Source organism: Calidris pugnax, unplaced genomic scaffold (genome assembly GCF_001431845.1).
Source record: "Calidris pugnax isolate Ruff unplaced genomic scaffold, ASM143184v1 scaffold156, whole genome shotgun sequence".
Classification (NCBI taxonomy): Eukaryota; Metazoa; Chordata; class Aves; order Charadriiformes; family Scolopacidae; genus Calidris; species Calidris pugnax.
Window position 1 is genome coordinate 695,373 of NW_015090889.1, and position 23,322 is coordinate 718,694.

The 23,322-nt window shown below is 37.5% G+C and overlaps 1 protein-coding gene across 5 annotated transcripts in view; it reads left to right on the forward strand.

The window, feature by feature from the left end:
- FYB (FYN binding protein) overlaps positions 1-13,717 on the forward strand; it is a 71,118-nt gene extending 57,401 nt beyond the window's left edge. For 4 of the 5 annotated variants that reach the window (XM_014947640.1, XM_014947642.1, XM_014947641.1 and 1 more), the window contains 10 exons: positions 1,260-1,288; positions 2,423-2,492; positions 3,049-3,189; positions 4,031-4,062; positions 5,120-5,228; positions 6,580-6,685; positions 7,010-7,172; positions 10,008-10,041; positions 11,125-11,156; positions 11,266-13,717. In XM_014947640.1, coding sequence (XP_014803126.1) covers positions 1,260-1,288; positions 2,423-2,492; positions 3,049-3,189; positions 4,031-4,062; positions 5,120-5,228; positions 6,580-6,685; positions 7,010-7,172; positions 10,008-10,041; positions 11,125-11,156; positions 11,266-11,288 — 739 coding nt within the window. In that variant the 3' untranslated portion in view covers positions 11,289-13,717. The remainder of the gene's footprint in view (positions 1-1,259; positions 1,289-2,422; positions 2,493-3,048; positions 3,190-4,030; positions 4,063-5,119; positions 5,229-6,579; positions 6,686-7,009; positions 7,173-10,007; positions 10,042-11,124; positions 11,157-11,265) is intronic. The other variant, XM_014947639.1, reaches the window with a different exon arrangement.
- Positions 13,718-23,322: the final 9,605 nt, after the last annotated feature.

Below are 23,322 nucleotides of genomic sequence, written 5' to 3' on the forward strand. Positions count from 1 at the left end.
AAGAAAGCCTCTTGACCAAATAATCTTATCTCATTATTGGTAGTATTATTAATATTCCAAAATTAGTAAGTGACTAGGGCTGTTGTATTTCACGATTTCTTGGTGCAAGGTTTTAACAAATATCTTGTTTTGATGTATACATTTAAATAAGGCTCTGACCTGGAAATAATCACTGTTACTGTGAACATATCAGGTGTTTTTTTTCAGTTACTGTTAGTACCGTAGGCTAATATAGAATCCTTGAAATGCTAGAAACATGCAGTTTCAATGCAGAGGTTTAAAGCATTGCCCAATGAAAGCTATTTGAGCAATAAATTCATTTGTTTACCATTTCACCTCAAGAAACTCCCCTCATAAGGGATGAATCTACATGGTATGGATGCCCTCTCTAGTGTTCAGTCAGATTATATTCCTGTTGGCATCAAGTTTGATTACGTGACCTCCTGAGATCCCTTCCAACATGAATTATCCTATGATCCTTAGTCATACTTTCTACTTTAGTTCAAAGATACTAACAAGAATATAAAATATATTCTTAATACAGTAAATTGTTGCAGCTGTAGATATCTGTTTGCATTTTCTTGAAAATCACACTACTGGAAATAGCTATCAGTTGTTAACAATTACTAACAGTTAGGATTGAATTTTCTGTTTGTGTCAAAATGTGCACCTTCATTGTCTTGAAATATCTGCATTGGTTTATGCAAACAGATAATTTGCTTCACATCTTTACTTATAAAATACTGTCCTTTTTTTTCATACCAACTAAAGATGATATTGATAACTCTCTCTCTTATAACCCCTTAAATTACTGTAAACAATATTTTTAAATTCTCTTTTCTGATTTTTAAGGAATTAATTCCAAGGAAAAAAAAAAAAAAGTATCTGTTCCTTCTTTACCTGAATCTACTAAAAGTTAATCTCTCCTCATCTAAGAGCAAGTTCCCTTATGAATCACATGATACGTTTTCTTTAGCATTAGTGAGAATGCAGCTGCTATTTGACTGTAAGAAATCGGTGTGAGTGTGGTGAAAACAGAAAGAAAGAACCAGCATATTGAGTTGTTGTCCATACAGAACACACAAGCGTGTGCCTGAGATTCCAGTGCAGAATTTATAGTGGTCATCTGGAAATGCAGAGGAGTGCCAAAGCCAAAAAGTTTAGAACTAATAACTGCAAAAATGATGGGTGATTATGGTGTTTTCTTTTTGCAAAGGATGACTGTTTGTGTCTAAAATGTCTCTCGTTTCCTTTTCCAGTCAGAGTGGTGGTCAAAGTGGAGCTGGAAGTAAGTTCTACATACACTTTTGGGGGAGAGTTGTTTCTGTTTACTGCTTACCTTCAAATCCAGACTCTGCAGCTTCCAAATAATGCAATAATTATCCATAAGCATGCTAAATATTTAGCTACCAAACAAGGAGGCCAAATTAACTTTCCTTCCACCAGGGTGAGAAAGTTTTGTCTTCAGATATTGTGAATCAGAAGCATGCCAGAAGATGAATAAAATTCATATTTGTGTGTGTGTGTGAGAAGGTAGATCATCCCACAAAACAGCACAGATATATCTGGCAAAATGACCAAGAGGTTTTGGACAGGAAATAGCCAGTTCTGAAACAGCCAGTAATACTACCTATTAAGGCTGCATTTTGCTGACAGAGTTAAAGGGATCTTCAGGTTCAGCAATTTTTGGAGTCCCAACCAGTATGACTGCAGCACTGTCAGGAACACACATTCAAACCCAGTTTCCTCTTTGGTAGCACATATATTTACGTAGCATTCTCTGTTGATCACAAGAGCACAGCTCATCTTCTCGGCTTAGAGTTTAGATACCAGTCACAGCTGAAGCATCCCCTGGCAGTCCTGCGTGAAGCTGCTGCCAGCTAAGTGCAGATTTCACTGATCACTCTGACCAGTGGCTAGAATAGGACATGCAAACTGAGCCAAGCCTGCACTGAGGGAGGTGGGGCTCAAAGGTCAGAACTGAGACCAAAACGGGAAGCTTACCTTGCATTGCCTCTGACTCCTGTGGATGAACACAAGATGTCACTTGCTGAGTGTTGGTCTGACACCTTCAAACATCACTCGAGTCACACACAAAAATCGAAAAGTTATCAGCCATCATAATGACTGGGTTAAAATGAGCCCTTTAAAATTGTATTGAATTCAGCATAAATGCATTTGTTTACAGTAGTCATGCTCTTGTGATTGGCAGTGCTCAAATGCTGTGGATGGTATTCCAAACTGAGATAAGTCTAAATCACCACTTTAATAAATAAGCTGTGCCAGTTTACAGTAAGATTCCATTTGCAAGGATATTGCACAACCTGCACACACATCTGACATACTTAAAAGGCCAGTAATTAATATCCTATTCAGCAGCATTAAATATAAATGCATTAATTCACTGTTTGATCTGTTAAAGAGATGTTCCCACCTCCTCCTTCTGATCAAGAAATTTATGATGGGATTGATGATGAAGATGACGTAACTAAGTAAGTTTTTTATATCATTTAAATAATTTGTTTCTTTAACAAAGTGTTTTCATTTCAGTTTTTAGTATCTTTGAATTAGGTGTAATAATTAGCAAGTATTAGGATGATCAGCAAGTGGGTACATTTCAGGGTCGATTAATGAAGCTAAGAAAAAGAGTTCTTTGGTTTTTTGGAGAACTTTTCTCCTGTAATTAATTTTGGTATGTCAGCAAAATCAGCTACAGTCATGAAAATCCCCAAATCCCCAACTAGACAGACTAGCTCTGAAATGAGAACAACAAATTAAAATGTTAGCTTGCTGAGTAACACCATGAAAACAGTAAGGCACTAGATTAATTTCTATACCTACAAATATATCTCAATATCTACAAATGACCTAGCATACATATTTCTACTTTAGCATTTTAGTGTTTAGCTTTTAGGTAAGTGTCCTCACCCCTGTGATATACACATTGTTGTCACTAATGAGAATCGTGCATCAATGGAGAATTTAAACTGGACCTTTTGAAAAGAATGTTACATTTTACATTGTGATAATTGCATGCATACTCCAAAGGTCTGTATCGCAGGATGAAGATAAGAATGGTATCTGGTCCTGGGGAATCTTGAAGAGGTTAAAGGTCAAAGATGGCAAAAAGAAAAGTGTACGAGAAAAAACAACCAAAGTCAATGGGGCAGAAGATAATGGACATTTGTTGTAAGATTCTGCTAGGAAATCCCAGTGCACATTAACTAATTCTAACAAAGCATCGATCACATGCTACTAACATGTTCTCACAGCAGTCTAATGAATTGTGCATCAAATTGCAGTTCAGAATGGTACTTTTGTGCAAAAACACTGACCTCCTTTCTTTTCATCTGCAAATGATAATTACTCTCTTAACAAGCTGTATTTGTTGCAGAAGTCCGGTAATTAAAATACACCAAATTTTTTTTTTTAATGAATAACCCCAAAATAATCCATCATCTTTGTGCCACCCTAGTGATGTAAGTTTGATATATCCTCAGATAAAATGTACTTTGCTCATCAGTACCATGTAGCTGAGATAAACTGGTAAATCTAATCTCATTAACCCAAATTTCAGGAATAACATGCCAAATAGAAAATGCAAGGATTGTCCTCTACCCATCTTGTCTAAAGGTTATATCAGCAACTGGTGTTTTTACTACCATCTTCTTTCATTCAGTTCTAAACCAGCTTACTTTGATTCAGTGGCACAAATACATTTAGTCAATGAATATTGCTGGTACCAGTGGAACTTCCAAATATCTGGAGATTACCTGGAGACCTCGTGTTGCAATTTTTTTTAATTATTTAAATGATGCAAAAGACAATTAATGTGATATAAATACTTAATGAGCTTTTTTTCTTTTTTTTTTTTTTTTGAATGCCTCTTTCAACAACACAGTTTGGTAAATATCTGGAGATTACCTGGAGACCTCGTGTTGCAATTTTTTTTAATTATTTAAATGATGCAAAAGAGAATTAATGTGATATAAATACTTAATGAGTTTTTTTTTTTTTTTTTTTTTTTTAGCATGCCTCCTTCAACAAAGCAGTTTGGAAAAGGTAATTAATAGCCTATTGTTCAGCCTCCGTATTGATTCCTGATCTTTTTTCTGTATACATTACTCTGTATCACGCTAGTCACAAAAATACATCCAAGGAAGGAAACAGGATTTCCCATTGCTTACCCAGTTCTAGCAAACAGACTTCAAATATTGTCACTAATTTGGCTACAGACAAGGAGAAACAAACACATTGCAAGCTCTCTAGAAAAAAATTCAATGTATTTTAAAAGAAGTCATTATTTTTCTATGTGAAATTTCCACTAGTTCATTTTATTTGGCATTAAGTATGAACAGATACACTTGCAAAGAAACACTTAATGCAAGACTTCAAACATTAAAAGAGATGTTTGATGTTATTTTTATCATTTGCAATGTTTTTGTAAGAACACATACTCATAAATATCATCTCAGCCATGGAATAAAAAGCAAGTTCTTATAATTTTTGAGGCTGGTGCCAGAACTGAGTTCTAAACATTTCATATCCTATTGTGATTTTTCTATCCATTGATTTCATGAGTTGAACCATTACTTCCTCTCTACAAATATGCTGAATGTGATTCAAAGTATATTTTTGGGGTAAGAATTCTTTTCACTGCTTTGGCATTGCAAGATGGCCTAGAAACTAACATACATGTGATTCATATCCACTTCCAAGCAATGCTGCATTGACCAGAGTGCTACAGAAGTACTTGAGCATACATTAACATTGAACTCCAAAAATACGCTTTGATGCAACGCAGTGGGAAATGGTCTAATTAAAATGAAGATTAAAGGCTACTGCATTAGCCAACATGTGCTAAAACCTGCTTCAGTTTAAGAAGATTAAAATATCAGTGAATACCTATTATTATTAATACAGAGTCTTATTCTGAAAACGTTGGCTGGTGTTTGTTTTGCACAGTACGTTGTGCACACTTACTATAGACAATAAATTACTACCGTACTTGCTGCCATTCCTTGAGATTTAGCTGCACTACCATAGATTGTAACACAATGTATTCACTACTCAAGGACTGCATAATAATTTTCCATTCTTTTGAACACTATTGTTTCAGATTGTGGAGACAATGATGTTTATGATGACGTAGATTCTTCAGACTTCCCTCCTCCACCGCCTGAAGTCAAGCAAGTGAAAATAGGAATTACTCCCCTAATTAGAAATCTGTAATACATTGTGAAACATTTGCAAACTATTTACTAGAGGCATATTGCTACTAATGTATGCATTATTTGGTGGTGTTAGGTTTTGCAGTTCTCCTAGCCCTATTGTTGAAAATGGCAGTTGAATGCTCCCTGCCTCTGGTTTTATTATTGAAATAATAATTAGATTATAGAATAAATAAGCATGCTTTGAATTTCAACAAATCTAGTCCCTCATGGACAAGAGGTAGAAATTAATGCATGGCCTAAAGGTACTTCATTGCAGATTTGCTGCATGCAATCCTCGTCTTATTAAAATTTTGGGACTGTTAGGATAAGTACTTGATCCCAGCTGCTGTAATATTTTAAGAGAGAAGGAGATAGTGCTCTGTGTTATAAGCATGTAATACATCTGGAGGTATGAAGTTCAACTTGGAGAACTTTTATCCCTGTACCAGGAAGTTACGGGCACCTCTGGAGCACAGTTGTGTTATGAGCACAGATGCATCTGTGAAGATGATTGCAACATGTCACATTCTGTTGTCACTAACTCCACTCAGGTGGAGCTACAGAGTGCACTACAATATTCTAGTCTGGAGGCATTAAATCAGAGAGAGCACTTTGAACTGTATATCCAAAGGCAAAGACATAGCTGTCCTAACCCAAATCTAGGTTAGTTCACATACACACACACACATTCATCATCAGTGAAACTGTGATCCACAACTCCTACAAAGATCAGGAATGATCAGAATGTAGAGTCAGACTTTACAGCATCAGGAAGGGCAGATAAGGCATGAAAGCTTTCCACATTTATTGGCCTAAGCCAACAGTATCAGGGATGTGGAAAAAACAACAGAACTTGAAATGGGTCATGTAATGCAGATTACTTGGTGTGGCAAGGTCTTCTATGGGAACACAGGACTAACACAGCTACTGTACAAAAGGCTAAGATGTTCTAGCTGCTTCCACAGTGGGACACATGCTATTCAGCTTACTGCCCAAAGATACATAGGCTTCATGAAAATTGCTCCTTGCCTAGAGATTCTAAAGTGATGGGTATCATTTACCTAAATTATTTTTGGTTCTCATTGCTTTAGCCGCTAGATACTTCAAATAATTTTCCATATTCATTTATGTGATAGATATATTAACATTAGAATTCATTAGAAGAGAAATGTAGGAAAGACAACCCCAATTTTTTTTTCTTTTGAAATCAAATCTGTATTGTATTATCCATATTAGTTTTGTAGAGAAACAAAAACATAGTAAATACATATGAAGCCAAATGCATTTTCACTAAAATTATCTGTAAAGTTGGCAATACCTCAAATGTGTTGCTAATTTTGTTTTCATCTGTAACCTCTTGTTTTAGTTCATCAAAATCAGCAAGCCTTGGAAAACATAAACCAGATGAAAAAGATACACAAAAGCTTAAAAAGATGGAAAAAGAAGAGAAAGAGTTCAGAAAAAAGTTCAAAGTAAGTTTTGTTTGTATAAAATATAAAGATTAAAATATCTGTATGGTGTCCTCTAATTTGTATTCCCTAATTTATAAATGATACTTTATTTTGCCTTTGAAAGGTATTTTTAATACTTTGAAAGTATTTTTACTACTTGTAAAAATACTGTGATTTGAGCATTTGTAAGCCCAAATGGCAAGCATGGGCACATAGCATAAACAATTATTTGCCTAATTTTCAAAAATGTAGTAATAAAGGGGAATATGTTGGTCTAAAACCTGCTTGTTCGTAGGCCTTATATTGATGGGTTTTAACCAGTATATCTTTATTTTATTTTTGCAGTTTGAAGGTGAAATTAAAGTTCTTTACTCTACTACCACAGTCCAGGATTTGCCCCAGAAAAGATGGGGACCTAAAGACTTACAAGTTAAACCAGGGGAGTCACTTGAAATTATAGAAAGCACAGATGATACCAAGGTCCTGTGCAGGAATGAAGAAGGAAAATGTAAGTTTTATTAAAAAGCTGCAGTATAAACCAAATTATCAGAGAATGATTGAGTCAGGACATGTAAAAAACCCTCTTCCCTTTCATATTAGGCAGAGCCTAATACTCATCTTTTTCCTTGCCTGGTGGTTGACAAGAGGTAGACCATTATTGTTACTGTGTTTTAAGAGCAGCTTGCCTTAAAAAAGAATAGAACTCCAATACACAAGAGATATCAAATGTGAGAAAGTAAATGTGAGAAACTAACATCATAGTTATGTAAATCTTGCTTTGCATCAATTAATATTAGCAGATGTTTTTGTTGTTTGTGTCTCCCTCTATTTGCCAAAAAGTGTATAGTTGTAATACCCTACAGAATCTAGTAAAAGTGAAATCTTTGCTGCATCTCTGGGAAGCACTTGCCCATTGATTGCAGCCAAGGGAAAATCAATAACAATATCCTTACTATGGATTGCCAGAGATGGAGTTTAACCCTTTCAACAGGCTGGGGCAGAAACTGCTTAGGATTCTTCCCCCCAGCTCCCAGCTGATCCAAGGCATATGTCCTTGTTGGCATGACTGCTTGTTTTGGGAGCTGCGTGAGGACTTTCCATGCTTCTCTGAAACCCTTGGCCAGGACGTGCATTGGCAGAAGCTTCTGCATTTTTGGAGAAGTCTGGACAGTCTACTTTTGGTTTCGATTTCTTAACGTGCTTCTATTAAAATACTTCTCAAATCTCCTAATGAAAATTCACTTTATGTAGGAAAAGACTACTTTTGAAAGTAGCAGCATCCTTCTGCTCACTTTAACTTTTTACCTCTGACCTGTGTAGAAGACTGTGCAATGCCATAAGACTCTGAAGGGGATTCAGTATCTTTCCTTGTATCTTTTTTTCCCCTCTGTACTAATCTGTTACAGTATGGAGTGTAGCCTTCTTCCTGGCAGGCCTGCAGGGTGAGGAAGAATTTCTTGCATAACAACACATATGTTTTTCAAAATATGGATTGCACTCATGTAGACACTTTCCAAAGAGCAGCTTTCAAGGCCGCCCTTTGCGGACCAAGCTAATAATAAAGAAGAAAGTAGTTCATGCCGGTTGTTTTCCTCACATAGTCTTCAAAGCCTTTCAAATGGTGACAGGAGCCACTGCTTTGCTATGCATAAAAGAGCAAAACAAATAAAAATATTCTCCCTGAAAAGCTGCGAATAGGTCTCTGTCAATTTTCACCGTAATTAGTGCAGTTTGAATCCTACTTTAGTTAAGTGCATGACAGGTTTGTTTATTTGCTCTCGTTGCTCTAGTTGCTCGTATCTTGAAGCTATGATTTTAACTTCTGAAGGCCAGATAGACTGAAAATCAACAATTAAAGATGTTTTTGTTAATTTCTTGTACATGAATTCTTCCATTTGATTGTTAACTTATGAAGCACTTCCATAGCTGTATGGCTCTACCAGCAGTTAAATGAAATTACAAATTATATTATAAAGTCTTTCCACCTTTTTGAATAAGGGCTGGTGATTTTAGGAATATACTCTGCTATCACTTACTTTAATTGTTATTAAATGATTTGAAATTTCAAAAGTGGAAGGAGGAACTGGTTCTCATTACCTTCTCAAATTCCTTCTTACTATTGGAGGAAATAACTCCAAGGCAAAACAGTAAGATCTGGGGATTCATCTAGACTGACCTGAAGGATCACCACCAGAAATACTGGCAGAAAACAGATACTTTCTTTACTATGTAATGGTTACCCTAAGTACATGGAGCTCCAAGAATTGAAGGAACTTTACAACTCAAGTTAATATATTTATTCTAAACCCCATCATTTTAGTGTGACTATTTAAGCCTCCTAATGAATAAAATAAAGGAAACTTAGTAATTTCAAATACAGCACAAAATCACATTTCTCCTTTAGAACTGTCCTAATTTTGTACCAACATACTAATGTTTACCTACAAATATGTAAGTATTGTTATGAATTTCTCCTTGCTCGTATATACACTAATTGACAAGTATTACGGTAGATGTCTTTTACCGAAGATATTCAATCTTTCCAAGACATGTAACCGATTGAAGAAGAATACACATAGTTTTATCTGATTGCATTAGTAATGTGACAGAGTAATAGAATAATTCTCTAGTGAGTAGCTTTTCTAAGGTATTTCCTTTATATATGAAAACAGTTCTTATCAATATTATACAGTTAAATTTTTTTAAACAATTAGAGCTAATGGTAATTAATTGGTGTATTCATCTTGAAAAACATTTTTGTCTTTGTAGGAAACTATACATATTTCTGTTATTTATTATTCTAAATATTATTATGTGCTTATCACTGTACCACACTTTTGTGATAGTTTGTGAACTCTGCAATATTTTATGTCAATACCTATTGTTTTACACCCCTCTCGTGCAACCAGGAAACTAAAATATAAGATGAAAGCCTAATCTTGTATAACCTGTATTACCATTTCCTCCTTTCAGCAGTAGTTCTGTACACAATGGAAATTATTGCAATGAAACAAGAGAAATGGCATTTTATGAGTATGTAAAGTACCTGGCACAGTAGCTATCTAACTGGTCTTGGAGCTACTGTAGTATTCTGATTACCTATCTGAGGCACCACATTGTACTAAACAAGCAGACAGGAATAATTAAAACTAAAATTTTTTAAAATGTTAAAAGCAAAGTTTTTCCTTGAGTACATATCTATTGTAAATTGTTATCCATCTATTGTGTCTTTCTGTCTGAAATATATAAAAGAGAAAAAATGCATATCACTAGTACTAGCAACAGAAGAAATAACAGGAATATTTAAATTTAACTTAAATACATATATATTTCAATTTTACAGATGGCTATGTTCAGAGAAGCAACTTAGTTCAGAAGTAAGTACAAAGTGATCTTTTTTGAAAAATTTGCTATAACACTCAGTTTTGTTCTAAACTGTCCGTTAAATAAAAGTGAAAACGTAATTATTTTAGAATGTCATTCTAGTCCTTTTTATGGAGTTTAGATTTCTCAAAAATTAGTCTCATACAGCCACGCTGGAAATTTTCCAGGGCCCCATTCGTCATTACTTAACCATGAACTCTGGTTTAAACCATGAAAAATTACATAAATTAAGCATTATTGGTACTAGAATCTATTACTGAAGTGCATATTAGTGTGATTAAGTGTATTGATGCCATTTTCAAATGTTTAACTAAAATGGACCAATTTTTTTTTAGGTTTATTTTTATTTCAGTCTTATTGCGATTGAATAGATTTGGCTCAGTGTGCTCCAAATAGTTGCTTGGAGCTCAGCATTTACGTTCTAATCCAAAATTCTCGTCAGACAAAGCCTTTCCACTTCCTTCAATGGGCTTTATGTCAGACTCTAAATATCAAATCATATGTTACTTTTAGAATTGAAGCCTGCAAACACTTATACACACATGTAACTTATATATATAAATAGTCTTATTGGCTTCCATAGGCGTGTTTGTGTATCTACATGACATATTTTGAAAATTCTTATTCATGGAATATTCATTCTTATAGACATTACCTAAATTCATTATCTAAAACGCTGCCCCTCTGAAACCATTACAGCGTTCTGAATTACAGAAAGAAGGAAGAATTTCAAAGGCATACTGATTTTTTCTAATCATCTTTTCCAGTATTCATTTAAAAAAATCAGTATTTCATTTTTTATGGTAATATCTCTATAAGTTTGTTAGAATAGCTACTTAAAAACTTAATTAAAAAATCCAACCTCTTCATAAAGCAAGTCTTTCACGTTAGGAAGAAATGTATCCAGCTCTACCCTTCACTGAAAATCCTTTGACCATCTTCAATACTGTTCTGTTACAACAAACGCTGCACTTTCCTAATTAGCAATTGAACTATTTTGTATATACATGTAAATAGTAATATATATCTGATGTCTCAATTTTTAAATATGTTATTTTTCTTGCTTTAACTTACAGTGATGGAGAGATTTACGATGATATTGGTGACGGTATGTTAAACATTTCAAACAATACAGTAATTAGATCGAAGTACATCAAATAACTTTATCCTTGAGTATAAAACAATACTAATATTTTTGCATTATATTTCCATTACAGATTGCATCTATGATAACGACTGATGGAGAATTCCATACAAGTTTCATTAAAGATCAAAATCTATTTCCAACTTCCTAATTGTGAAAGCAAGAGAAGTCACTAAAGCTGATCACAAGTTAATCGGTTACACTCTTCTAGATGTACAATTAATCTTTTTTAGGATTTCAGGGCTTCCTTGTCCCTTGCTTTGTATAACATTCATAATGGCATTTATATGAGAAATTAAAATTCAGGGAATATGAGCTAAAGTTAAGGTTATCGTTTTCCACTTCCTTTCCACGTTTGTGACAGTCCATGTATAAATTGTTCATCAATTAGCTATACCCAAAGAAGCAAGTTCAGGTCTGTAAAGGATACAGAGGGCAACAAACCCTGGGAACAGTTTTACTCTGGTTCTGGTCTATTAAACACCAGGGACTGCCACTCTGGGGAGGACAGTATCCTGAAAAGAAATGCTTCCTTTGGTGATAATATCCTGTTGTGAAAACAGGAAATCAAAAGTGGGCATCAGAGAAGACAATGCCATTGCTGACCCACCATTCCAACTGCAATAGCGTTAGCTACACTGACATGTACAGCCACATGCCATTACTGCTGAAGTTTCTTTTTCTGTGTTGTACTAATGATAGAATACCATTCTCTAAAATTTATTCATCCTTTTTTCAAGTACTTTTTGACAAATATTAATAGTAAAAGTAGCAATGTTATATGTGTTGCATACATCACTGAGATATAAACCGTAGAAAAGTCTACTTTATAGCGTAGTGTTGCTCAAAATATATTCAGAACATTTAGGTTAAGATTTGATTTCTGTTTACCTTGGAGATATATTCTTGTTGCCACTGTAGTAATTTAGGCATTAAAATGGACGTATAAACTGATGAAAAACTGGCTGAAAATAACTTCTAGACTAAATACATATGTATAGATATCACACCATTTTGATAGTATCTTTTTCTTTTAAGTACTATATTTTACACTAGACTTGGCTAAATGAGAGTACAGAAAGTAAACATTTCCATGCTTATCCACTGAAGAAACAACATTTAGTCCTAAAGATCATCCTGTTCTCTGAATAAGAAAGTAGTAAAATGAATGGATGAATCAAAATAATAAATATCACTTTGCACTTATATATCAAAACTCACTGGAAATCAAAAGTAAGCTCCCAGTAAAGAGGGTGAGCACATGCAGAGTATGGAACATCTATTTGTAACGTGATGCTTTTGCTGTCGTGCAAGATAATCAAAAACCTGTAACAAGCCATGTGGCTGGATCAGTGTAACCAACTCCTCTTGATAATCAAGTCTCCTACAGTCCCCAAGGGAAGTGAGGTACACTGTACAAACCGGGGCAATATCGCAAGCTAGCAAGTTCGGCTTACAAACATAAAAAAAATTGGCTCTGTTGAAGTCAGTGAGTTTTGATGTTGTCTTCAGTGGAGCTGAGATTTGATCTTACACGCGTGCCTTTTATTGATAGTTCAAAATACAGTAAATCTCTAAGGAGGTACAATGCTATGGGGATATGAAACATAAAATTAACTGTAGAGATAATAGCCTATAAGCTATTTTATACTGTATTTAAAATCACTGATAATACACTGAAAAGTTATATGCAAACTTGAGTTTCCTGCTCTATATTTGCTTTTCAACCAGCATCCAGGCATACAAATACCAATTTTATGTGTAGACATCAGCACCAGCACAGAAATTTGAACCATGACCTTGCATATTAAGCACAATAAATGTGTCTGGCTATTTGGCAACATCACTGCTGATGGTTTATTTATTTTTCAGGGGCATTCAGGAGGATACCTGCATCAAGTTATCGATATGCCAAAGAACTGAGAGGGAACATAGATATTTAGAAATACACAATGACTTGTCAGCTAAAAAGAGGGCATATAGTTTTATGCTTTACACAGTTAATTATGTGAAAAAGAGTTTATGTTAAATTCTGACATATATGCCCAGGCTTGTTTTTACTTGAAACAACAGCAGAACTTCATGTGTTGCCGTATGACCAACAAAGGAACCTTCCATTTCAATATAGTTTATCTTCTCTTAAAGGACTTTGGTAGAATACAAACCTCTTTTTCGCCCCTGAAAAACAAGTGAATTTTATTCTTTGTGAGATTTTTCAGTCATATATTTGAAGAGCTTTTCCATGTTCTTAGCCTTGATGTGTTGTAGGTGCTGTATTTCCTTACTTATTATACTGACTGAATTGATCTTATGATACATTAAATCATCAAAACAAATAATGATACGATACTTTAAGCTAAACTGTGCGTTGTTTGCACAGATCAAATATAATGTGATTGTTACAGGATATTGAAATGTATTTATAAGGTACTACACACCGAAAAATTACTGGTATTGTGTATTTTTTTTGCCGATGCTATTCACTGGATGCATTTTTTTTCTTTTTTTCTGAATAAAAGTGTGCTTTCTGGCAAGAAATGTGGGTATACCATCTTCTGCCAAAGTAGAGCAACAGTAGCTGTACAATAACTTCTGAAAATTATTGCTGAGCAGCTGACAGTGAAAATCCATTTTATTATTGCTGCAAAGGCAGCACAACTACAATGTGGCATTTGTCAGTAATTACTATCCAGAAAGTGAAATGTAAGCAGAAAATTTTCCAGACAGGAAAATCTATACTTAGGCAGCTTAATAAAGACTGCCTTTTAAGGGGTTCTGATCTGTAATTTATTCTATTATCTTTTAAAAGTCATAAAGAAAGAAAAGGAAAGCTGTTCTCTCTTTTCCCTCTCCAAACTCAGTCTATAATCCTGGAGTATTTGGCTGTGCCTGCTAAAACATTCGGCACTGCAAACATCAAAATATTGACATAAAAATTAGACTTCAGCATGAACGCCCCGGTTAAGGTAAATAGAGCTGGTTTCCATCTGTGTTGTACCTCTGCCCTGTCCCAGTAAACAGGCTAAGCAAAACCAGGACTGGGAGGCAGGGCACAAAGGACTTCTCTAATTCAGTGGCTTTAGAGCATTTTTCTGCCGTTACTGCAGGCTCCGGGCTGCAGGAATGCAGCTGATCTCCTGTGCATTCCTGCCTAAAAGGTTTATATTCTCCATCCACATAATTGCAGATCCCTTGGCTGCTCCTCCCACGGTGTTAACAAAACCCCCCTCTATGTGCGACCTTGTTGCATAATCTCCAGCTGTGGGGACCGGTGGAGGAACCTGGATTTGCTGTGTGAATTAGGTGGCCCCTCACCACGACATTACTTTGTGACAGATACAGGTGCAAGCATTTCTGTGGATGTATTTTGTGCCAAATAAGAAAATCCTCTGAGGAAACTAACGAACCTGTAAAAGGACACCCTTATGACTTCTGCAACGCAGCTCCAGGAGCGCGGAGGTTCCAAGAAATGAGTTCGTAGCTGCACAGCCTCAGCTCTGCCTCCTTGTGTGGATGCATCTTTAGCTGTGTGCACAGTCTGTAATTACGTGATGGCTCAGTATTTTTTTCCACAGGATCCCTGCCTCATTTAGTGCATGGGCTGGACAAGAGTTAACAGAAAAGGCAGTTGTTCAGCCCTGCTCATTCAGTTTCTGGCCACTCCTTTATTTAGTGCAAATCTTCCCAAGCCTCTGCTGCACACAGAATTATTAGTTTCCCACAGCATTCATCACAATGATATCTCAGATTCCCATGAATAATAATGAGTTTATCTTGCAAGACAGGAAAATATTTTATCCCCATTTTTAATGTATGAAAGGACAGCACGAACAGAGGACAATATGTGGCACATATCCATTAATCCTAGATATAAAGCCTAACTGCTAGAGCTAGATTAATTATATTTTTAGTACTTTCCTAGGTTAGGACTAACTATTTTCTCTTCCTCTTCTCTGCCTCCACTTGTGGTTAGACACAAAGAGAAGAAAGAAAACACCTTGTGTATAAAAAGTATTAGCATCCAAAATGTGTATTTCAAATACACCAAGTTTTCAGTAATGAAAAGGGAGCAGATAGGGAATACTGATCACAATTTAATTTGAATAATAGTTTAAATTATATCCCAAAACTTAATAAAAACTGGGGACAAATTCTAGAATTGAATGGTCTACATTATTATCTCCACTTACATCATTTGTTGTCTCCCAACTCCCATGTCGGCAGCAAGTTTGTTGGCAGAGTTTTGAGTCAAGTCTACGGCTTTTGCCAGAATTAAACCCTTGCGTGTAGGTGGTCTGGGGATACGCCAGGCTGAGACACCCAAGCCTGATCTGAAATAATTAACTTGTTGATCAGAAGCCGTTCACCCAGGACAGCAGTGTGACCCTCCCAGTCCTCCACCTCGACTACTTAGCCTGGCTAGGAAACAAGGCAGTAGAGCAGCTGAAGGGTCATCCTAAGCAGTTTCCAGCACCCCAACCAGCTGGAGGACATCTTGGTGACACTCGGGCTCACCGTGGTACTGCAGAATGCCACCACCACATGTCCCAGCCTTGTGCAGAGTCACAGCGTGGTAGCCTCAGGTCCTCTTCTTTGCCTGGGTGGAGCAAAATTACAATGATCTCACAAAGCCTTTCTTCTCTGTGTTTTACCAGCTACCTGGCTCCTGAACATATGTAGAATTCTCAAATTATCTCTATTTGCCTCCTTCTAAAGCACTTTGGGAGAGGGAATTAACTGTTATTAAATGTATAGAGTTCCTTGCTCAGGGCATTTTATATTGTGCACTTTGTTGAAAAGAAACTGGGGGGAAACTGTATGTTTATTTTCTTTCTTAACAACACAGACATCTAAATACCATTTAAACATAAAACGTTCACTGTTAGACAGAAAGGAAACATGCAAAATGTCCACACAAAAGTGAATGAAATGTGAATTAGGTGGATACCAATGGTTTTAAGAAACATTATACGATTTGCATTTCTTCAGTAATATTGCCAAATCCTACAGCTCAAGCATCATGAGACAGACAAACAAAAGAGAAGTAAGCACTGGATTTTTTCCCCCTGCCCTTTAATTCTTTTTTTGGCCCAATTCCTGATTTTCAAGTTCTTAGCAGGAAAAGCTGCTTGCTCCTTCACTTGCATGTGCGTTGCGCTTCAGGTGGAAAATGTACACAAAACACAGACACAGAACCCAGGGCTCCCGTCCCCTTTTTTTGTTGACAGAAGGGACACTCTGCCAAGCTCCCTTCCCCTCTCCCACATCTCAGCTTCCATTGTGTTCTCCTGCCCTGGACGACACCGTCACATGCCTTCCAGGTAAGCCCAGTTTCTTCTGTATTGATCCAAAAACGTCTTTATTTTTTTTTGTTGTCATTGCCTCCTTTCACTGCCTGAGACATTCCCTGTACTCCTCTACTTGTTTTCTCAATTACTTCCTGTTCCCTGTAATTATTCCTCTTTCCCTTGATCCTCTGGCCATGGTGCTCTGTCCTTTGCTTTTCTGCTTCCTCGTTCCTTTCTCTTTTCATTCTTTCGAACTGTTCCCCTACTTCTGCATTCCTACCCCTGGCACTTTCATTTTTATCCCATTTTTAAAAGCTGCTCTGTTTAAATTCTCGTTTTCTGTGCGAGATTCCAAACTCTGTGGGTGACACACAGCAGAGGTTTCATGACTCACTAACCACTGAGAAGACTTACAATTCTTGTATTCTGCATTCTACACTGTTTATCCCATAGCATTTAAGATCAGGCCAAACATACCTACCTTCTGCCCTCAGTATTTGCAGGAGTTTTTTTCAGTACTTAAGTTGGGATGCTATGTATAAGTATACCTTACTGCCAACTTAAATTACATTAAAAAAAAAAAAAGAAAGAAAGAAAAAAGAAAAGCTATCTTTTCTATCCCATCCCTTTTTCTGCTCCTTTCCATACTGCCAGGAATGTTTATAGCAAGGTATTTGCTGTGCAGGAGGCTGAAGCCTGTTCTAATGAGATCCACTCACTGCCAAGCATCTCAGATACCCAAGTATTTCAGTATAAATACCGTGATCTATAACAGCACCACTATTAAAGTGTTTGCTAGCCTTTTTCAGCCAGTGCCCAAAAAAAATGTTAATGGGCTTCTTCATTTTTTTAAAAAAAGACCATGACGACTTAGAAAAAGTAGTTTCTGCTGCCATACGGATTTTTAATTTGGTGACAAATTACCCTTACACACAGCTTCAGCCCGACTACTGGAGTTTAGTTGGACTGAAACACTTAACAACCGTGTGTTTTTTAATTTTTTTTCTCAGGTCTAATTAATATGCCAACCATACCCAAACTCAACACCTGTTGCTTTTCACAGCTTCAGTAGGATTATGCAGTGAAGAATGCTGTGAAAAATCTTGCATGAATGGGTGTCTAAATGTAAGGATGCACTAATTAACAATCTAGTTAGCAACCTGCCCAGTTAATCAGGAATACTTGTTTCATCACTTGACATTCTGTTATTTTGCAGTGAGTTGTTGTTGCACTAGTATGCTACTTATTGCTACTCTTGCATAATTTTCTGCTATGGGCTGTTACGTTCTTTTCTAAATTTCTTCCATTACTGGATCCTGAAGAAATACTAACATTTTACCCAGTTGCAATCAATTAATTTTTTTATTAATAGTTTTTATTTCTAGCTTGATTTAAGGGTACTATACTCATGAATTAATTTAGATTATGCTGTTTTCCAAAATCAGAGCAATTCCAGAAAAAAGTATTTACTGAGCTGAGAATTTTGTTAGGAATTGTTTTTCCTTCAGACAAATCATGTTCCTTTTGCAAATTTTATTATTGGTACTTAAAATATTATCTATAGAACTCATTTTCCATAGCAACATATGTAGGAATACACCTATTGGATTATATTTGAAAAGGAATGTATCAGGAATATATGAGGAGCCAGGAGAGCAATCACACCCCAAAAAGCAAATCCACTGGAAACAGCCTCTCTGGGGAGCAAACTGCAAATTGCCCCTTGCTTTTTCTCCAAACTGCATGGTGAACATGAGACCAAAGCGGACGAATCTTAAAACCAACACATGGCTCAGAAGTCCAACAAAAAATATTCAGCATCCTAGCGTTCCCCTAAACCTGGTGGTTACACACTGGGGTCCTCTCTGCTTGACTTACTCTCTGTGCTGTCCCAGTCTGTCACCGCACGGAGCCCACGCACTACAGCTGCACCTACACCAGTCACTAAAACAGTGCCAGGGAGCCAACATCCCTGGGCACGGCACCTCGATGGTCTGTGCTCTCACATTGTCCGAAGTTTTGGCTCAGGACCAATGCAAGGCTGTCCCAAAGGTGGCCCATCATCTACAGGATCTCCACGTCACCAGTGCCCTCCCCAAGCGACCCCAGGAGCCAGCTGGATTCCCAAGGGAGCAGATGTATGTAAAATGCAATATCCACGCTTTCACACTGCACTTGTGTTTCAAGACATCTGTCCTTCCTGATATCCCAAGTTCTGCTAGGTTTGCAACCAAGTTCTGGCCGCATGCACATTCTCTCAGGTGCTCTGGCAAGGTCCAGGGTAAAGAGAAGTCATTCTCAGGAGGCAGCTGATTTTACACACAGGAGGAAGGATCTTTCCTATTTCTGCTCATTGCTGTATTACAGAGACACAGAACACAAATCTCAGAAACGGCTCCATACAGGACTTTGATTTATGTAGATTAAGCTGCAGCAAGTAGGGTCACCTTTTTCCCCTTGTTTCCTTTTCCACATCCCCTGAGGTCTCAGCCTTTTTTCAGTTGTGCAGCAGAACCCTCTCCCTCGCAGATCCTGGTGCCTCCCGTGGCACACCAGGCACGCACAGCCGGGGCTGCCAGTATCTGAATTCTGGATTTCGCCTTTATCCAGCTGCTAAAAATGTGGGGATGACCAGTTATTTGATTGTCTCAAACTGCAGAACTGCTAAACCAAATGCTCCCCAGCACCTCTTCTTGATCTGACTGTGAGCTGCTGCTAAGCCAGACATTTTCACAGTCTGAGATTTTTTTATGTAACAAAAACCAGGTCAAGTGATTCTTGCAATATCAAATGGGCAATCTGTTTTTTTCAAATATTGTTTCAGTCACCTTTGGTGCAGACCTGTTCATCCATCGTGCTTGGCTACTGACCAGCTTCTGAGATACTTCATTCAACCAGTGATGGTTTCATTATACGTTCCTTTTTTATACCCCCTTTGCCAATATTTCTTGGCTGCATAAAATAGATCTCATGTCTTATCCTTTCCTAAGCAGTTTGATGGGCTTCATGTGAAGAATAAGATTAAACAAATAGAACGATTACAATAATTCTTGCTAATAATATAGAGATAGCAAAAGAAGCAATGGGGTTTCTCTAACCTTTTGATCTCAATAGATTTTCTCCTCTTCTTTTTTGTCCCACTGTCATTGAGGAGTTATCTATTTAAAGCCAATTTAATGATACTGCAAATTAAGGAAGAGTGTTACAAATATATTGGGAAAAGAGAAAATGCTCAACAACTGAAAATCACAGTAGCTCAGTTGAATTAAATAGGTTAAATTCTTACCTGCATAGCTTTCTTCAAGTTTATGTTTTTTTCTTCTTCTACATGTATTAAAAGAGCAGGCCCAGCTGGTGTAAATTGCATATCCTTATTCATTTCCACTGAGTTTAAACAATTTAAGCCAGGTAAGACTCTGCCCCTAGCTAGAGCAGAAAGCTCTGCTCTTTGATCTTCATACTAGATTTTAAATATTGAAGATCTGTAATTCACATAGTATCGTCTAGAGCAAATTGCAAATATTGCACAGCAAATATTGCAAAACCCTATTCGGCATAAAAGAGCTGTCACTGGCAAAATCCCAGGTGTGAGGGGGCAAAAGGGACAATCTTGTGATCGGAAATGGCTGGCACAAAGTAGCTTCTTCATGAGTCCTTTACCCGTACATGCAAAAATGTAGCTCTAGCCGTAGGAGCCCCTACCCACCACTGAATGTGCAGAAACATTTTAACACGGCTTCAAAGTCAACCTGCCTCTGCAGACCTCCAGATGACACTGGAGGTTTGTTGTTATGTTCTCGTGTGTCGTACTCTGCAGGTGGGAAAGGAAGTACGCCAGCCTCTGACAGGAAACCCCGCTTTCAGTGTCCCCAGCCTTAGGAGATTTATTTATCTATATAAAAAAGTTATATTCACACGAAATCACAAACTGAGAAGTGGCTCTAGGAGATTTACTTACCTATATGAAGAAGTTATGTTCACATAAAATTGCAAACCAAGAAGGAGAGTTGAACTAGTCTGGTTCCCCATTTGGCCATTAAAACGTCTTTTCTTTACTTTGATTTATAATAATTTGATTTATAGTGACTTAGACACTGAAAGACAAAAATAATAAATTGAAGAGGCTGCCTTACGCTGGACCAGCTGTAATTTGTGACACAGACAAGCCATCAAACCAGTAGGGAAGTCCATTTTCTCTTTGGTGTTAATTTCTCCCCTCCAATTATCCAAAATAGTTTTTTTTTTTTCTCCCCCTCCACATTTTTCCCCTCCTGCATACTCAGGAGCAACAGTGGCTGATGAAAATGTGTAGAAAATGTCATAGATAAGGAAGCTTTATGATTTTTTTTTTTTTTAATTTTTGTGATTCTTTCCCACCTTTAATGGGAGAACAAAAAATGGGAAAAGCTCCAAAAATAGATCCCAAAATGTCGTCTACTGTCACGGGCTGAGGATTTCTCACACTAGTGATGGCCTAGACATTCTTAGTCACAGACTCACTTTGCAGCATTTTTGGGTTTTTTTGTGTGGGGAGCTTCCTCATACTTAAGTGGTAGTAAAGGCTACGGAATACTTGCTATTTTCCACTTCACTGTAACAAAAACTTTAAAATCTAATGTTGGTTGGTTTTTTCTCCCATTTGTGGCAAATATTAATTATACCCCAAACTACCTTCAACACAGCCTTGTGGATTACCAGTTATAACTGACATTATGGCATTGCTTTTTATGTCATTGTCAGAGACAACCTCAATTTTGTCTGCATAATTCAAATATAACTAGGGGGCTAAAAAAAAAAAAAAAAAAAAAAAGAAAGAGAAAACTGGAGCCCAGTGAGTTAAGTGAAATATTTTGATTATTAAGGGGTGTCTGGCTGCAAAAGAGTACTCGGGAGTTCTGAACACTACTCCTTTCTTACTCTCCCTTGTTGGAAGAAGACGTTCTCATTCTCTTAAAATATATCGTGTTTCTCTAACTTTGCATCTATAAGGGAAGAAATAAGTGCTGTATGACACTATCAGTCAGCACGAGGGTCCAAAGCATTTTACATGCAGATTACAGTTCAAATCCAATCCAGAAGTTTAATAGTCGGCCAATGCTTAGGGGTGCTTCAAAGTTTATGTGGAATTAGTTAGTCCCAGCAGAATTTGTAGTAAACAGGATACAACATTACCACCACAAGCAGCAGTTAATTTGGCATTTTCAGGAAAACTTGGGCTCCATGGACACGAAATTTTAAAGGGCAACCCTGAGGCATATTGATGAAACTATTTAAGGAAGTTTGACACACATGGTCCTGTGTTATGAATGAATGAGATTTTATTGTTTAGGCCTTTTAATTCTGAGAATCTGGGGTTCTTCAAGAACATTGGCTTCATATTTAACAAGCAAAAATCAAAACAGGGAAGTTGTTGAAAATCATGTTTTAAATATACTTAACATAATCCTATCAAAACAAGAGTTTTATATGCGTGTCATGAACTGATATGCCAGAAAGCTTTTCTCCTCTGGCTTTACAAATAATTATTTTTAATCTCCCAAATCAGTATTAATGTTTCAGAAGTGCATCAACCATTGTAAAAAAAAAAAAAAATTACAGTTTTTGAGATGAAACTTAATGTTCATCTTCATAAAACCAGGTATTTATGAGTAACACAGGATCTGAACTGAAAGACCTCGGGAGAGAGGAAGAAAAACTCAAGAGTGGAAAATAATTGACTACAAAAAAGGAAAACAATTACCTGAGCTTGTGAAGCTGCTTGTATACAGCTGGCTACTTTCACACTTCAGTTTAATTACTATTTGCTGGTTTTGTTCCTGAGAATTTGGGAAGACTGGATGTAAAATGTTGCCTCATCTACAGCTATCTGAAGTGTCAAGAAGCGATGTTAAGGTGTTGTCTGATTATTCAAACTTTTGCCTGAATGGGACAAGAGCAAGTTTATATCCATACCATTTCTTCTAATGGGGCTTTGAGATTTTATACATATATGTATATACACCCTTATTAGGTAAGTTTAACAAATATCAAGGTAAGAAATGGATCAGCCCTTTGAGACTGCAGAGAGACCCACTGTGAAGAAAGCAATGAAAAAGTATTTTTTCCTGTTTTTAATTACTTCACACATTAAAAAGCAGAGCGCAGAAAACATCCGGTGACAAAGCCAACGGTCATGCCACATCCATGTGAATTACCACCTCATCACAAGGCAAGTGCAGCTTTTTTTTTTTTTTTAAAAAAAAAAAAAAAAAAGGAAAACAAAGCGGGCAAACCCCATTTTAAAAAAAAAAAAAAAAAGGAAAAAGAAAAAAGCGCCATTTCACTTGACAGGCCAAAACCTTCAGATGTGGTGAGGGATCAGCTATGTAGGCCGCCAGCTCTCAGCAGGGAGGGTTTTTGAGGAAAATGAGGCATTTCTCCCCCTCCGCCGCCCCCCCCTTTCCCCTCAGCTCCGGCCTCCCGGGGCCGAGCCGCCTGAGGAGAAGCCCCGCAGCGAGCACCGGGCCGCAGCCTCGGCTCCTGAGGAGAGGGGAGGCCGCTGCTGCTCTTCCAGTCACGCTGCGCCGCGGCCGGAGCGGGGAGCGGGGAACGGGGCAGGCGGCCGGGTGTCAGAGACCGCCCCGGTCCGGCCACCGCCCCGGGGAGGTTGAGGAGACCCCGCCTGGCAGCCACCGGAGCGCGACGGCGCCCGAGCGACAGCCGCTCCAGCCTCCGCCCCGCCCCGCCCCGCCTCGCCTCAGCCGCCCCCGCCGCGCCGGGGCGGAGGGAAGAGAGGGAGGGGAAGGAGGGGGCCCGCCGGCCGCGGCGGCTCTGGCGGCCTCTCCTCGCGAGAGCGGGCGAGG